Source organism: Suillus paluster (genome assembly GCF_016628075.1).
Source record: "Suillus paluster strain FC165 chromosome Unknown EDB91scaffold_4, whole genome shotgun sequence".
Taxonomy (NCBI): domain Eukaryota; kingdom Fungi; phylum Basidiomycota; class Agaricomycetes; order Boletales; family Suillaceae; genus Suillus; species Suillus paluster.
In genome coordinates, this window is record NW_024537564.1 from 1,096,278 (window position 1) to 1,113,033 (window position 16,756).

The 16,756-nt window shown below is 48.0% G+C and overlaps 4 protein-coding genes across 4 annotated transcripts; 2 read left to right on the forward strand and 2 right to left on the reverse strand.

The window, feature by feature from the left end:
- Positions 1–5: 5 nt before the first annotated feature.
- On the reverse strand, positions 6–1,658 carry EDB91DRAFT_1103691 (Pex12 amino terminal region-domain-containing protein). The gene is made up of 6 exons (XM_041317346.1): positions 1,435–1,658; positions 1,238–1,388; positions 970–1,186; positions 797–914; positions 559–744; positions 6–464 (listed from the first exon to the last, which is right to left on the reverse strand). The coding sequence occupies exons 1-6, from the start codon at positions 1,630–1,632 to the stop codon at positions 93–95; spliced, it is 1,242 nt and encodes a 413-aa protein (XP_041182738.1). The 5' UTR covers positions 1,633–1,658; the 3' UTR covers positions 6–92.
- A 31-nt stretch (positions 1,659–1,689) lies between these two features.
- On the forward strand, positions 1,690–4,154 carry EDB91DRAFT_1103693 (tRNA synthetases class II core domain (F)-domain-containing protein). Its single transcript, XM_041317347.1, has 10 exons — positions 1,690–1,878; positions 1,928–2,170; positions 2,224–2,342; positions 2,393–2,485; positions 2,541–2,669; positions 2,765–2,880; positions 2,942–3,334; positions 3,454–3,530; positions 3,662–3,822; positions 3,914–4,154. Exons 1-10 carry the CDS (start codon positions 1,717–1,719, stop codon positions 3,996–3,998), a joined length of 1,578 nt encoding a protein of 525 aa, XP_041182739.1. The 5' UTR covers positions 1,690–1,716; the 3' UTR covers positions 3,999–4,154.
- Positions 4,155–4,175: 21 nt separating this feature from the next.
- EDB91DRAFT_1044985 (DUF1212-domain-containing protein) lies at positions 4,176–6,008 on the reverse strand (the record flags this gene model as incomplete). Its single annotated transcript, XM_041313155.1, has 5 exons — positions 4,176–4,340; positions 4,402–5,042; positions 5,090–5,214; positions 5,264–5,768; positions 5,819–6,008. The coding sequence occupies 5 exons, from the start codon at positions 6,006–6,008 to the stop codon at positions 4,176–4,178; spliced, it is 1,626 nt and encodes a 541-aa protein (XP_041182740.1).
- Positions 6,009–7,339: 1,331 nt separating this feature from the next.
- On the forward strand, positions 7,340–9,662 carry EDB91DRAFT_1103702 (protein kinase subdomain-containing protein PKL CAK Fmp29). The gene is made up of 5 exons (XM_041317348.1): positions 7,340–7,409; positions 7,463–7,600; positions 7,662–8,293; positions 8,352–9,385; positions 9,451–9,662. The coding sequence occupies exons 2-4, from the start codon at positions 7,551–7,553 to the stop codon at positions 9,293–9,295; spliced, it is 1,626 nt and encodes a 541-aa protein (XP_041182741.1). The 5' UTR covers positions 7,340–7,409; positions 7,463–7,550; the 3' UTR covers positions 9,296–9,385; positions 9,451–9,662.
- The last annotated feature ends 7,094 nt before the right edge of the window (positions 9,663–16,756 follow it).

The window sequence follows — 16,756 nt, forward strand, 5'->3', positions numbered from 1 at the left end:
CACAGAATTTTTTTCACATTTCGCTTTTGCGAGTTTTTCATTTTCCATGTGAGATGAGCACGCAATGGTATATGAAGTACTGCAGCGACGCCTCAGGCCTCACTTCCTGTAAAAGCGTAGCTCCCCAAGCTGCCTGTCCCGCTCCCGAACTCGCTGCCAAACTCGAATTCACTCTCTTCATCACCCTGACTACTGTCTGCATCACTCCTATCTCTATCTCCCTCACCCACGCTCTCATTTTCAGTCCCACCCAACATGGAACTTCGCCTAAGGTTTCCGCTTTCACCCTCCAACTTATATCGGTCTGCACTCCGCACTTCTTCCGCGCATCGCAGACACGTCCAACCGCGTGAGCCATCATCGGCTGCGCGGAGCATGCGCTCAGCAAGGCAAGCATAACAATAAGTATGTCCACAGGAAGCAAGATATGGTGTCGTTATCGGGTATAGGTGGTTCTCCGTCCCCTTCAATATCATTTTCCCCATCATCATTGTTTGATGACGTGGGAAACGCTGGAGTGTACGATGCCAGCGCGCCGGCAGCATCACTGAGGTTCACGTTCAGCGCAGCGTTCTCAGCACAGATGGCGCACTGCTCTGGCGGGAGGGCATAATACTTTCCGCGCTTCGGTGAACGTATTTTTTGCGTAGGGGAAGGAGCAGGGAGAAGGGACGAAAGGGTTGATGTGAGCCTTCGCGCCACGGAGCGAGGATTGATGAGTGGGAGGAGGAAGAGGAGGAATTCCTGCTCGTAGAGGAATGAGTCTGCAATGAAGTCAAATGAAAGAATGACGTACTGTAAATGCGTGCCAGACCATCTGGCGATTCATAAACTCATAACTAACGTCGCGTTTGAGAAGGGCTTGTGAAGGCTCAAGCCTCATCGCTAGGAATCTATCAACAATTGTCCGGTATCTGTAATAAATACGTTCTTAACACATCCAACAATGGGATACACTGCAGAACGCACCTCCCATTCCATAAAAATGCGACGAAGTTGAGCAGACTGAATGCACCATGTGCGGTCTCGAGGGTCATCAAGGCACCCCAAGCGCGGCGACGGGTATCAGAGGCAGGGGCATCTGGCCATGCACGCGAAAGTGCATATGCATGGATTCGGTTACGGAAGTAGGGAACAAGGATAGTGAGTGCACCGTGGATGATCAATAGTCGTCGTGGGGGTCTGGCTGTGACACATCATGAAGGCGTCAATATCGACAAGAGACACGTTCACTCACAGCTAGAGTCCGAGACGGAACTTGGAACGGAATACCGCAGGCCCTGTAGCATTGCACCATAACTTGCACCAGAGGTCCACACCGAGAAGCGATAAAGCACAAGCTGGACGAGCAGTGCTAGCTCAGGCTCAAGCCGAGCTTTCATGGATGCCTGTTCTTGCATCAGCAGATATCATACTACCACGTAGAAGGCGTACATTGACGGTCGCAAGAGCCTTTGACACCGGCTCCGTAAGTATGTGCACAAGTTCAGCATCGAGGAGCTCAGCGTCTAGCTGACCGACGCGGATGATGCGAGGGTTCGGTATAGAAAATGTTGGAGATGCAAGAGCATCTTGTATGGAATGAAGTCGAGGCTGGGCAGCATCCCATGCTTGCTGCCATACGCTGCTCATCGAAGCGGGGATTAGAGTTGGTGTAGGCACGTGATTACATATTCTAATTGACTCGATAGATTTGATCTAACGCGAACGTCGACGATGGCAGAACTACTACAGCAGCTAATCCTGGACACCCTTCATACCCAGTCTACTTTAACAGACACCCGCACACTAACAATCCCTGGCCAATCTAGCCCAGCGACCAGCCATGATGCACAGATCACCATCCTTGGTGTGCTGAACTCGTTACTCAGTCGGGAGGCTAGTCTGCTTTTCATTGTCCGTGATCTCGAATTGAACAAACACGCAGATGATAACATACGAAACCCATGAAGTTTCGTCTCATGTGCTTACACCCGAGGGGGTCCAGATCGTGCGTGAGGGCTCGCATGAGGCTCGCGTCTGGGCTGCCCTCCCCGAACGTGGTGCTGGTGCCCCGCTCGGCGCGCAGGATCTCAAGAAAGCAGTTGGAGACGATGCTGCAAAAGTCGGACAGGGTCGCGCCTTCAAGAGTGGGTGGATCGCGAAGGAGGGGAATGGCTTCGTCAAGGCCGTGCGTGTTTTGTACTGACATGTTCCGTGACTGCGCGATTAATAGGCTGACAGGTATCTACAATTAAAGATACGACCAAGATTGAGCTGTGCGAAGTAGAATCGTCGGGCACACTCGCAGCCGGTGAAAAGGCACTCGCCGAACTGCGAAAACGCAAGCTTATCATACAAAGGTTCCTCATGTTCCTCCAACACAAATTATTGAACCTGACGATGTTCGAAGGAAGGGCCAATGGTTCACCGTGCATAAGGGCACCAACTTCAGTACTTCAATTGCAAAACCGGAGACTGATTTGACGGTTGATATGCTCACTTCGTGGGTTTGGTTTTCTAATGTGGTAGTGTCAAACTCATATTGCTCTAACCGATAGCGGCTCTTGGAAAAATTCCTCCTTCAAAAAATATAACTTTGACGCAGACGGGATACCCACGTCCGGCGGCGCTCTCCACCCTATCCTTAAAGTCCGCGAGGAGATCCGTAGTATTTTCTTGGAAATGGGGTGCGCGTTCCAGTTCCTAGTGCAGATGTCGCCGTGATTTTTTTTTCACCTGGCGTCTAATCTGAGATACTTGATACTGATCACGGATGTCACAGTTTTGAAGAAATGCCCACAGGGACTTTCGTCGAGTCTGGATTCTGGTGCTTCGATGCACTCTTTGTGCCCCAACTACATCCCGCACGGGAACTCCAGGATACCTTCTACCTCTCTGGTATGTCCCTGCTGCTCTTACCTTCGGCCAATTTCTCGAAAAAATTACCGATATCTTATAGACCCCTCGACGTCCCTCCCTCCGCCATCCGCTTACTATGACCGCGTAGCACGCGTGCATGAGCACGGCGGGTACGGTAGCGTCGGTTACCGTACGCCCTGGTCACATGAGGAGTCGCACAAACTCCTCTTGCGCACGCACACGACTGCCTCGTCCGCTGCAATGTTGTACAAGCTCGCAGCCAAATGTCGAGGCGAAGATGTCGACGGCGACCTTTCCTCAAAATCGCAATCTGGAGCTGCAAGCCCGGGTGACGATGGGTTCAGACCAGCCAAACTCTTCAGCATTGACCGCGTATTCCGTAACGAGACGATGGATGCTACGCACCTTGCGGAATTCCACCAAGTCGAAGGCGTCGTGGCAGATCGGAACCTAACACTTGCGGATTTGATTGGTGGGTTGCAATCTTCTTTTCTGATTTGGATCTTGCACATCGTAGTCCAAGTCTATTGTGTTTTCCTTCAACCTCTCTTGCCCATAGAGACTATTGCTAATAACTCACCACGTGCACAGGCTTCATGCGGACCTTCTTCAGAAAGATGGGAATGACGAATCTGAGGTTCAAACCTGCGTACAACCCGTACACAGAGGTTCGTCTTTACTCTCCTCTCCATTTCGACTTCCCAAAATTACTTCACGCACCTTGAAAGTTATCTCCACATTTATCTTACTTCTAGTATGGATCATAATCCAGGTATTGACTCAGACTTGCCGCCTCTAGCCTTCTCTCGAGATCTTCGCCTGGCACCCCCTCCTTGAAAAATGGGTTGAGATCGGGAACAGTGGCATGTTCCGCCCTGAAATGCTCGCACCCATGGGCTTCCCACCTGATGTGCGTGTGCACGGGTGGGGAATTGGACTCGAACGACCTACTATGATTCGGTGAGTAGTTTTTCCCTTTCTTCCTTTGCTGTGTTGTTCCATACCCTCCTACTTTAATGATCGGGACGTGACACTGAAGCTCGTGATACAGGTATGGTGTTAACAACATCAGGTCGCTTGTCGGGCACAAGACGTCCATTGAGAACGTGGAGAACTCGCCAGCTGTCATGTTTTAGATGGGTGTATGCTGATTTAGAAGGATACCGAAGATGTATCACCATAATTATAAGTGTACACAAGCCGAGTGTCACGCAAAACAAAATGACCGAGGCAATGATATAATATCAGTCTATGTACAAATTTCTACAATTGCCCTGCAGCAATAAACGACATCGCAAGGTTCTTACAGCTGCTCAGAACGAGAATACAGCAGCATTCTTCCTCGTCCCGAACATGTACACGAGTGCTTGGGACATGAACAGCCCAACCGTGATACCGATCGTGACGGCGATCATCGCACTTCCAATGTCAACACCGCTTCCATCTGCCGTGATACCTCCCGCCTGCGACAGACCCGACTATAAAATCGACCATAAGCGTTAGCAGGCTTCAATAAACCTAGAAAAAAAGTGCACTCACTGGCACAAGGAACAGCACACCCGTAACCATACTCGTAAACGCCGTTCCACCCATCTTCCTTGAATACACATTCCCCAGCAAGCCCACTGTAAAAGCCCCGATGGCACTCACGATATCGCTCCGATTGAAGATGTAGTGATTGGCGACTTTGTTGCTCGCGTAACTTGCGCACGAGATGACTACCATCACTGGAAGTTGCCTGCTACGCCAGGGTTGTAGATTCGCGAGGGACGATAGAATGCTGAACAACGGCACGATGAAGAACTGCGCCCAGAAGGGAAACGGCTGAAGGTACCAGGCGAAGTGCTTAGGGCGATAGCACCCATCGATAATGTCCGTCTGCATCACGTTCGTGTTGTTCGTGAAGGTAAACGTGCCGTAGACAGGCCCCAACCCTGAGGAGAGCGATGAGTTGCCACTCGTGGAGTTGTCCGCCGAGAATGTGCCGACAATAGTAGCACTCGTAGAGATGTCGGCAGCAAGCGTGTTGAGGTGGCGCCGTGCGGTTGGATCAAAGAGGAGGTATAGGTCTGACCCGATCTGCAGACCGAAACCCAGGAAGAGGGTATAGATAAGGGCGTACACCATCTTGACACTACCGCAGACGATGTTTTTAGAGGCCAGCTCCAACGAACTACTCACTAAAAAAAAGGTCAGCGAGAGAAACGGCTCAGGAAGAAGCACCTACGGATCAAATAACCGGGAAGAATACCGATGATCGCAGACGACGATACGGCCGTGTAACAGAATATCTGGCTTCTGATACTGCTGAGTCCTCGTGCTGTGAAGGATACCAACATCGCCGTTGTAATCCTAATAGATAATGAGCGTCATGATGAAAATGCAGATCGGGAGATCTTACTCGAAGACGTTCGCATACATAGCGCTCTTCGCAGCAACCCTGAGTTGCAAGAAGCACAATACAGCGGCGCCAGCCCCGGCGATCCCCATATCGATGAACGAGCCTCCGAACGCCAGCGGACATATCAACACCGACAACCAGAAACTCAAGAAGCACCTGAACCACCACGAGTACAACGGTTTCGCCGACAATAGGTCGTCAAGTTGTTCCGTTGCCTTGCGCGCGCTGACTTCGTCGTGCACCACGGAACGGTAGATGAGATGAACCTTGTGCAAGCTACCTAAGGAAAGACCTCCACCGGACTTGATGAAGTGGGTCTCCGACGTCATCGTGTCATTATCGCCAAAGGAACAGATGATGACACTCGGCAAATGAATGAACTCGGCGTCGACCTCGAGGATACGCGCTGCTGCAAGGAGCTGGGACTCAATGCGGTGAGAAGGTGCACCAAACGTCATCAGTGCCTTCGCAAGCTTGAGCAGGAAGTTGTGACGGTGGATGATAGCTGAAACCCTGTATTAAGCGCGAGTGTCAGAGACAAAAACGTGAACTTACAAGTAACGTTGAACTCGATCTTGACCTTCTGTCTCTCCTTCCTGCGCCTGCGATAGTCCATTTGCTTGAGCGCCGTTCGCTTCTCGTCTTCGTAGTCGTCGAGACACTTCTTCCTGACACCAGTAATAGTAGGATCATCCGGGTCCAGCAGCTGTGAGTTCTGAGAATTATCCGAGTTTTGTCTTCGCATGGGAGCGCCGCCCATTTCTTCATCGTATTCATCTTCCCGCTGAGCGAACCGACGGCGTTGGAAAGGGAGGTTCTCGCCCTCGGTATCAACTCCGTACAGGTCGATGAGATTGGAGAACAGACCACGGTTTCTCCCGTCCCGGTCGTTCACGTCGCAGTAGTCGATGTCGTCCTCATCGTCATCGTCCGCGTCCTTCTTGTCATCATCCAGCCCGACGTCGTCATACGTCTCGCCATCCTTATCCTTGCCGTTCGCAGACTGCGCCTCGATATCCGTCAACGTTCCCTCACTGCTCCGAAAGTCAACATGCCGCATATCATCGTGCGCCGTATATGCGTTTCGCGGGGGAGGGATGTCGTAGGGGTGCTGATAGGAAGACAGCGAGTATCTCTGGTACTCGTCATCCATAGAACCTGAATCGTCGCGAGCGTGACCACGAGACCTGTCATTAGGAGCGATTGGAGCCTCGTAAGCCGGGAGCGTCGGGCGCCTGCTTCGCGATATTCGGCGATGGGACTGAGAGAACGGGTCGGTGAAGTCTGGTCCTGGCGCAGCAGGCGCTCCGGACGGCGGTACTGCAGGTTCTGGGATTTGGGGCTCAGGGAAAGTCCGATCAACAAAGCGCGGAGAGTTGAATGAAGAGGAGTTAGGGTTGCGTGAACGGCGACCAGCGCTGATAGAGGGTCGCGCTTGCTGCTGCTCGAAATAAGAATTCAGTGACTGCCTTTGTGCTTGGCGTCGCTGGAGGGTGTTTGTGGAGGACCGTGGTGGGTAACGGCCAGACTCCTCATCGACATATGGGTTATATGACATGTTGCTGTTAAAGTTGCTCGGAGACGACGAAAGTCCAGCTTTCGAGACAATTCTTGTGCGAAAGCTGACAGCACTAATGAAGGGGGAGGAAGTGAAGTACTGAGGTGGTAGGAGGGATATGCGGACAGGCTATGTGTATAGACTGGTTTGAAACATGAGGAAACATGCGACAGGAAGCTGCACCTGAGATATTTCAGTTTAGACCTCCAAGACTGCGCCAATCACGACCAGCGCGTAACTGCCGTTGCTCTCGATGAGCAGGCTCGTACCATGATCTTCGAAGGGGATGATATCCTCAACTTATCGGAATATCACCATTGCCAGACAAGTAGTCATCGCAAGCCACAAGATTCCTCTCGAGCTTAACTTGAGGATGCAATACCATGGTAGGTGGTGCTAAGTAATATAGTATTTGGCAACGAGATGGATGATCGGCTCCAACTCGCAAGTCAAACGAGGCACAATGTGACGTTAGTCGAAGTTTAGAACTAGATCTAGATGTAACGGCACAAGTACGAATCAGAGAGTCTCGCGCAAGTATCACCAGAAACATTCTAATCACATCTAAGCCAAGACTCGTAGCCTTAGGTCTGGACTTTCTTTACGAACGTCGTGATTGGTTCCTCTAACACTCGATCAAGGCAACCGTCACACACAACTCGTTGCACGATCGATGCAACTCGTAAGTGTCGAGCTGTGGCCGAAAAAACAAACTATGCAGCCTCTCTCATGGCGCATCTTCGTAGCGACTTTTTTGAATATACGTCAGGGCGGTGGATGCAAGTCTCATACATGTTATTCTATGGGGTATATGTCTAACCCCTAATTTAATATGTTCAGCTTCAACGATGACCTTCGCCACGCAGAGCGCAGACGTGTCTTCAAGGTCGATGAGCTAAGTCGACTTGCAGCGGAGGCCGTCAATCGGAGTCCTGATGATATCGTCCGCCTGGAAAAACTAGCCGAGGGTGGGTTTAACCGTACCTTCCTCATTACCATGCGCTGTGGCTTCCGAATGGTGGCGCGTATCCCGTACCCTGCTATGATTCCCAAGTACTTTGCTTTCGCTAGTGAAGTGGCTACTATGGCCTTACTCCGTTCCTTTGGGCTGCCTATACCTGAGGTATACGGATACTCACCTACGCCGAACAACGCGGCAGGGACTGAGTATATCTTCATGGAATTCGTACAAGGCACCAACTTAAGCGACATATGGTTTGACTTAGGGGAAGGGGAAATCATTTCAATCTCACGCCAACTTGCTGAACTCGAGTCCAAGATGATGTCGATTGCTTTCCCGGCTGGCGGAAGCCTTTACTATACTGAAGACTTGGAGAACGCAGCCGGGAGCACCTCTTGGCCTACTAGGCCGGGCATCACACTAGAGGACAAGCGTTTCTGCGTCGGCCCAGATACAAGTCTGCGTTTATGGTATGGCAGGAGATCACAGCTCGACTTAGATCGAGGACCATGTAGGCCGCTCACTGCTTTTTTTTATTACTACTCCCTTACACTAACCGATAACTATAGACGAAAGTGCCGAAGCAGCCCTCGTAAGAGGGGCCGAAAACGAACTAGCTTATTTACGGCGGTTCGGTCGACCGCTGTTGCCGTTCCAGCGCGTAAGGAGGGAAGCTTACAAGTACCAGGAGCAGCCGCCGTCAGATCACATCGAGAACCTGGACCGCTATCTCCTCATTGCGTCGTCACTCATCCCCAGGAACCCGTCCCTCGGTCATTTCCGCATCCGCCATCCCGACCTCCAGCCGAGCAATATCATCGTTTCTAGGTCGCCCGACTCTAACTTGCACGTCGTCGGCCTGATCGACTGGCAACACACCTCGATCCTACCCCTGTTTCTCCTTACCGGTATACCCCAACAGCTACAGAACTACGATGATATTGGCTCGCAATCTATGATGCGGCCTTCGCTACCGGAGAAGTTGGATGACTTGGACGAAACCCAGCAAAGCGGAGAGATGGAACTCTACCGTCGCCGCCTCGTCCATTACCACTACGTCAAAAACACGGAGGAGTACAACGAGCTTCATTACGCGGCATTGACGAATCCCATGGGCGTGCTCCGCCGCCGCCTCTTCTGCCACGCCAGTGACCCGTGGGAGGGCGAAACTCTCGCGCTGAAGGTTGCGCTGATACAAGCAACAGAGAACTGGAAGACGCTCACGGGGGGAGGCCCGCCGTGTCCTGTCGTGTTCGACCCCGATGACGTACGCGAGACAATGAAGCTGGATGCAGAACAGAAAGAAGCGGATGAGTCTCTAGAGGCGTGCCGGGACGTGATCGGCTTCGGGCCGGAGGGTTGGGTGCCCGCCGAGCACTACGAAGAGGCCATGGCACTCAGCAAGAAGCTGAAGGAGGATGGATTGGCGGCGGCCGAGTCGGAGGAACGGGCTCAGATCGCGGCGCACTGGCCCTTGGACGACATGGACGAAGAGGAATACGACTTTGTATGATAGCGTTAAGGCATACCATGGCAGGTGGTGCTAAGTACATAGTATGCGCGATGTGGGTGCACCAGTGAGGTTAGAAGTCCGATGTCACAAGTGAGCCGCACCATTTCACCCGGTCCAACTTAAACGTCAATTTCTTGTCTGTTTCACTTCCCCAGTTCTCAATTCTGAGTGGATGTTTCTGAAACTTTAGATCCATGATGCCGAATATATCTGAAATGTAGTCCAGGTGTCTGATCATTAGACTTCGGTGATTTGAAGGCATGGGCCCCTTATCAGTAGAAATAGCAAGTATATACACTAGCTCAAAACTCCGGCCTATTTTGAGCTGATCCTGGACATACAAAGCATTTATATATGTATCACTGATGATATGAGCAGAGTGGACCATGTGTACAAGGGTAAGATACTGTGAAACATCAAAAATATCAAAAATGCGATTTTTTATGTTTTTGTTTCTGTAGAAGGATCCTATAGGTTTTCTGTGGTACGTACCTATGTGATAGTTATATGCTAAATATGCATAGGAATAGACCCCATGGGCTGATACAATTTTGTTTTGTCTTGACATTTGACTTAGCGGATGTGCTTTGACTTCAAATTTCAATTCTAAGTACAGCTTGAACTACTAGCGCTCGAGGTATTGTGACTACTGCATTAGCTACCTAGTACTAGTATTTTACTGACAAACGCTGTGAGTAGCTGTACATCCTGTGAGCTCTGTCCCTATGTGGGTTTCTGTGGGGAAATGTTGATGCTGGGAGAAATTTACTGTGAGCTCTGTCCCACTGTGGGTTACTGTGGGAAACTGCCAAAAATGCTGATGTCTGTGGAGAAATTTGGGGTTTACTTGGCAGTGTGACTTCTTCAGCAAGTGCAAACACCTGACCAGGTGAATGGTATATCCAGGCCCAGGATTTCCTTCAGTAACTCTCCTATTGGTCAACAAGTATTCTGATACACTAACAACTCTCATGGTTACTTCAGTCGACCAAGTGTGCTATGTGCCTCTCACATTAGTGTTTGCAGATTCCTTTTTGAATGAACGATGTTGGAGGTTAGCAATTTATAGCTAGTCACAGAGCAGTTCCAACTATCAGCTCACGAAGTTCCACCTACCCTGCAACTGCAAGAATCAAACATCCCAAGCCAGACAATCTAAAACTTTAATGGTCATATTTCGACTGTACTCATTCATGTTGAAGTCCGGATCGAAGACTGAACAGGAGATGTCAGAGTGAGACATTGCGAGCACTAACCGATGTGGGTACAACAAGTGCAGCAGAGAGAAATTGATCTACTACAAAGTTGGGTCTTTGCTGCCTACTGCCTCACTTGAGAACAAGCACGTTCGACCCTAAAGGGGATTGCTACTGGGGAGTGCTAATCTCTGTCTAAGCGACCCAATTCAACCCTACCGCAGGTAGGATGAGGATCCACAAAAATGCGGAACAAGCGGAACTAGTGGAACTCAAGCGGAACAAGCGGGACTCAAGCGGAACCCAAGCGGAATGGAACAGAATGAAGCGGAACTCAACTGGATACAATGCGGAACGTAAGGAGTCGTCGGAACTTGCAGGTCAAGTGAAAGGAAGTATATCACAAGGTTAGATTGATAGTGGGCATAAGTCAAAGCAGTCCTCTAGTAAGGTGAAGGAAAAGTGGGAAGGTAAAAGATGGGATTCAATAAAAAACACCCAAGCCCTGAGTACCACTACTTAAAGGGAAGATTATTTTCAAGGAACACTGAGGTACAGGTAGTAAACTTCTCAGGAAGCGGAAGTGAAGGCAGGCAGTGCACATGGGCGCAATACTCCGGAATAGGGGTCCGTGCCATAAGGGCATGTGTCAGTGTGATCCGGATAATGTTAGGAACAACGGGAAGAGAGATACAGTGTACCAATGGACCTGGAAGGATGGGGACAGGACATGCGAAGGTTGTCTGATGATGCGCGGGAATATCGGATAGTGCGGGCGGGTTCCAAAGGATGCGCGGGAATGCGGAACCCGTCGGACGATGCGTGGGAAATGTGGAACGTGCGGAATATGCGGAACTGATGTGAGACGGTGCGGAAAGGACGGGGCTTTACACCTACAGTGGGGGAATTCCCCACACCGACTGGGCAACCTACAACCAAGTGACATTGGTCACAGAATCTAATAAGTAACCGTCTATTTCCTATGTTACAGTTTATTACCTATCACTATGCTAACTACCTTAAAACTACAAGTTGTCAGACTGTACATCTCAGTCCATTTCCTGAGACTGAGATGTAAGTCGAAGTCCCCGCTTTATGTTACAACTAGAGCTAACATGCCCTTAGATATATTTTCTTATTAGGTACTACTATAGTCGTATTACTGAGTCTGTTTCCCGAGACTGAGATATATAATTTCTTATCAGCTCCTGTTTCTCGCTCACTCTAAGCCTCTCATTGCGAGAGTTCACACAAGAGATAATTTCACTTATTGTAGCGTTGCACAAGGATTTGGTGCTCATATGGTCAGTGATGACCTTGACACTTGTCTCAACCATTATGGATCCACAGTTCACTTCATTGGCTTGTGTGACATCTTTTCATTCATAGACCAGTTCACATATAAAATGGTACATCGAGGACACGACCACTTCACCGGTCAACTTAAAAATTCATCTTTCCTTCACAAGGTCAAACATTTCAAAGTAAACCCCCCCTACTAGATTTATGGAGATTGTGGAAATTGTTGACCATATACACTGATTGTGGAGTGTGTATGTAATGGCTGAGTGTGTCTCACACTCGCACTGTTGCACCATGATCATCATTTTTGCCTTTCACAGTTGGATCCAGGGAACATGATGATACGATCCTAGCGGTCTTGGCATGATTAAACTTTCACATTAGACAGGTACATGTCATGAATTCCAAACATGAATCATATTTCATTCTTCGGCTTTCCTTCGGCTACTTCTAGTTACTGAACCGGTCACGTGACTTCACTTCCTGTCACACCTTCACCTCTTCACATATCACCCGCCATTTCTCCGATTGGTTTCCCAACTCCATGGGCTAGAACAATCTCACTTCTAGAAGAAGTACCAGTCAGATCTTGGGCTTCTATTTAGTCACCATCTGACTCATTGCTTATATATCATGATGTCATGCTTGGTCATCCGCAGCATCGTATGACTCTTTTATCATTGGTTGATTTCTTTCATACTCAGATATCTCCTCTTCAATGTTATGTATATAAGTAGGTTAGTTAGCGTAAGTACTCCTTAGACTTAACCTCTTCATTTCCACACTGGTGGTAGACCTAGACGTTCATGCTCAAATCTATCTTGTTCATTATCATCCCTCTTGACCGAATCCTAGTGGTTGTGTGTTAGTCTTTACCATTCGGTGAACGCTAGTCATTGTTACGGACTCAGTTGGTTCCGCGCTAGATACCCGCAAGGAGTGTCGATCTAGTGCGATGGCCATCATTCGATTGTATGACTACCTAGACGGAGAGTCTAAGGTAGGATAAGATGTAGATTGATAGAAGCAATGAGCTTGCTATCTAGCTGTCTTGCTATCCCTCTGTCCTGAGGCGTTGGGATGATACTGAGTAGATTCAAGTTAAGGACTACTACAGCGTACGGAGTCCTTTATATACAAAAAGTAGAAGTACCGGTTGAACGGTAAGGGTCAAGGGTAGTACCGACAATGCAGGTAAGGGCATAGGGTATGAGTCAGAGATAACAGGGTAAACCATATAAGTGGCACAAGAACGATAAGCCAGTACAGATAAGCCAAGAGAACAGCTAGATGGAAGTCGCTTTGGCGACTGGATAGCGTTGATAGCAGATAGGTAAAAGAGAATAAGTGGAGCCGAGAAGCTTACGTGAAGTCCCTGTAACAGTCATAACAGAAGATGAGGAAAGAGAAGAAGGACCTGTCAATCATCAGATTAAGATGACAGGCTTCAACTCTTCACCTTTGTCACATAAATTGTGAGGACATGTCAAGATGGAGGAGGTCGAGGATGAGGGTTCATCACAAAATGTGTGGATCAGATACAAGAGCTCTGTTGTGTCAGAGTTAGCTCAACAGGAGGAAAAGAAGAAGGAAAAGAAGCCCATTGAAGAGATGGTCCCAGAATGGCTCCATGACTATCTCAAAGTCTTCTCTGAAGAAGAGTCTAAGAAGTAGGATCACAAGGTAGACCTCAAGGATCCAAATGATCTTCCTCCAAATGCGAAAGCATATCCTCTTTCACCTGTTGAAAATGAAGCATGTGAGAAGTGGCTCAAACAAGAATATGATTTAGGACAACTGAGAGATTCCAAATCTCCAGTAGCAGCTCCTTTCTTCTTTGTTGCCAAAAAAGACAGAAAACTCAGACCCGTCATGGACTATCGGAGGCTGAATGAGAAGACCATCCAAAATGCATATCCTCTTCCTTGCTCTTAGGACCTTATTGATCATCTCTCGGGTGCAAAACTCTTTTCAAAAATGGATGTTCAATGGGGTTACAATAATATTAGGATGAAAGAAGGAGACCAGTGGAAGGCTGCCTTCAGAACCCCTTTTGGACATCATGAACCAGTCGTAATGTACTTCGGCATGATGAACTCTCCTGCTACTTTTCGAACTATGATGGATCAGATCTTCCAAGATCTCAAGGAAGGGAAGGTCATTGTAGTATACATCAATGACATCTTGGTCTTCACCAATGATGATGTAGAAAAACATCAAAAGGTGGTACGCGAAGTACTACAGAGACTTCAGGACAATGATCTTTATCTCAAACTGGAGAAGTGTTCCTTTGAGGAGAAGGAAGTGGAATTTCTCGGTTTGATCATCAAAGATGGACATGTCTCCATGGATCCAGTCAAGGTTAAAGGAGTTCAGGAATGGCCCACTCCTACCTGTGTCAAAGACATCCAACGATTCATGGGATTTGCGAACTTTTATCATTGATTTATTCTCAGATTCTCGAACATTGCCAGACCCATGAATGAGCTCATCAGGAAGGATGTACCATGGGAATGGACGGATAAGCAAGAAAAGGCCTTCAAAACCCTTAAAGACAATTTCACTTCTGCACCAGTACTAGTTATGCCAGATGCAAAAAAGAAACAAAAAATAGAGAGTGAAGCATCTGACTATGCTACTGGTGGTGTACTTTCACAATTGGAAGAAGACGGACTATGGCACCCGGTGGCCTTTTTTAGCAAATTAATGAATGATGCAGAATGGAACTATGATATCCACGACAAAGAACTTTTAGCTATCATCTGTGCATTGGAAGAGTGGAGGCATTATGTGCAAGGCACACCTCATCCAGTAGAGTTTTTGACAGATCACAAGAACCTCAAATTTTTCATGACAAGTCAGAAATTGACTTGCAGACAAGCAAGATGGTCCTTGTTCCTTGCAGAATACAACTTTACACTGCAACACAAACCGGGGAAGGTTAATGACACTGCCAACGCTCTGTCCAGGAGGCCAGACCACAGAGAGGGGGTAGAAAACGACAATTCCGATTGTGTGCTTTTAAAACCCAAGTTTTTTCACATCAAAGCCACAAAAAGAGGTCAGATTCTGATAGAAGGAGAACAGTTGCTATTGAAGTATATCAGAAACTGCACTAACTTGGATCTGGAAGTCTGAAATGCTATCAAAACTCTTAAGAAGGCCCCTGTACAGTTGAGAAGAGGACTAGAGGGGTGGAATACAGAGGATTGGTTTACACTTCCAACAACAAAGAAATATGTTGCTCAGTGCTAGAGATCTTCCATGACTCACCTGCAGCAGGACATATGGGACATGCCAAAACTCTTGAGTTAGTCTCCTGCAATTATTGGTGGCCCCAAATGCAGAAGTGGGTCAATGACTACATAGATGGATTGTTACAGGGACCCTCAGACCCCTATCGTCTCCACCAAATGTCGCCATCACAACCATGTCACAACACGTGACTAAACTGCATAGCACAGCATGACAGCTGTTGGAGCATGATAGCTCTAGACTGGACCTAGACTGGGATCAATAGAAGCCGCGTGCTTCTCCCTTATCGCTTATCATAACAGATAGCGTTATCTGACTTGGACACCTACCGCTGTGCCGGTACTATACCCTGGACCCTTACTGTTGGACCGGTGACTCTTATCTCTGAGTCCTTATGACTCACATAGATGCTTACCTAGTTGGGACTCACCATGACCAGTTGACCTCCCCTGAACTCATAGGATGATACCTATATATACCCCAGTAGTTAAAACCATGTATTCTCTAACTTGATCTTCACTTGTGATATACAACTCTAGTATCTGGTCTGATGCTGCACTCAAGTCATTCTGGATGAACAGCCTTCATTCAGTCTTCCACAGTCTCAGTGCTCCATGAAGCTGACACAGGATCGACTCTATCAAGTGCACTGTTGGCAAAGCCGGGCTTTGCCATAACATGGATGCAATTGATGCAAGCAAACAAAGGTGTTACCATCTAAACCCCACAGACCCTTAAAGCCAAACAAAATTCCAGAAGGTCCATGGCAAACAATTAGCTGTGACCTTGTCACCGATCTACCAATCTTCCAAGGCAAAGACAGTATTCTAGTGGTTGTTGACCATTTCACGAAGCAAGTACATCTTGCTCCTACCACCAAGAATATTAATTCCAAGGGAATTGTGGACTTATTTCTCAAACACATATGGAAGTTGCATGGAACACCAAAGAAGGTGATTTCAGATAGGGGAACACAATTTGTGTCAAAGTTTATGCAAGAAGTCTCGAAAAGACTAAGAACCAAGTGGTCCATGTCAACAGTGTATCACCCTCAAATCAACGGACAAACTGAACAAGTCAATCAAGAAGTAGAACAATATCTTCGACTCTTCACGTCCTACCGTCAAAATGACTGGGTATCGTGGCTTCCCATTGCAGAATTTACACACAATAATTCCATTACAACCACTGGACATTCTCCTTTCAAAACCCTCTATGGCTATAACCCCGAATTCATCATTTCTCCTAACTCCTCTAATACTGTTCCTCAAGCAGATGAGAGAGTAGCCGAAATGAAGGAAGCACAGAAAGAAGCAAAGGCAATGCTAGAAATAGCAAATGATCGAATGAAACACTTCTACAATCATGGAGTAAAAGATGCACCCGTTTTTGAAGTGGAACAACAGGTCTGGTTAGATGCCAAGAATATCAAACAACAGCGCCCAAGTGTCATGAATTCCAAACACAAATCATTTTTCGTTCCTTGGTTTTCCTCCGGCTACTTCTAGTTACTGAACCGATCACGTGACTTCACTTCCTGTCACATCTTCACCTCTTCACATATCACCTGTTGTTTCTCCGATTGGTTCCCCAACTCCACGGGCTAGAACAATCTTGCTTCTGAAAGAAGTACCGGTCAGATCTTGGGCTTCTATTTAGTCACCATCTGACTCATCACTTATATATCATGATGTCATGCTCAGTCATC

Coding starts and splice junctions, on each gene's coding strand:
- EDB91DRAFT_1103691 (XM_041317346.1), bottom strand. CDS start 1,632: ATGAGCAGCGTATGGCAGCAAGCATGGGATGCTGCCCAGCCTCGACTT. Junction 1,389..1,434: donor AGGCTCTTGCGACCGTCAAT/GTACGCCTTCTA, acceptor ATGCAAGAACAG/GCATCCATGAAAGCTCGGCT. Junction 915..969: donor GCATTTTTATGGAATGGGAG/GTGCGTTCTGCA, acceptor TATTTATTACAG/ATACCGGACAATTGTTGATA.
- EDB91DRAFT_1103693 (XM_041317347.1), top strand. CDS start 1,717: ATGGCAGAACTACTACAGCAGCTAATCCTGGACACCCTTCATACCCAG. Junction 2,171..2,223: donor GGAATGGCTTCGTCAAGGCC/GTGCGTGTTTTG, acceptor ATAGGCTGACAG/GTATCTACAATTAAAGATAC. Junction 3,335..3,453: donor AACACTTGCGGATTTGATTG/GTGGGTTGCAAT, acceptor CCACGTGCACAG/GCTTCATGCGGACCTTCTTC.
- EDB91DRAFT_1103702 (XM_041317348.1), top strand. CDS start 7,551: ATGGCGCATCTTCGTAGCGACTTTTTTGAATATACGTCAGGGCGGTGG. Junction 7,601..7,661: donor TATACGTCAGGGCGGTGGAT/GCAAGTCTCATA, acceptor TAATATGTTCAG/CTTCAACGATGACCTTCGCC. Junction 8,294..8,351: donor CGACTTAGATCGAGGACCAT/GTAGGCCGCTCA, acceptor CGATAACTATAG/ACGAAAGTGCCGAAGCAGCC.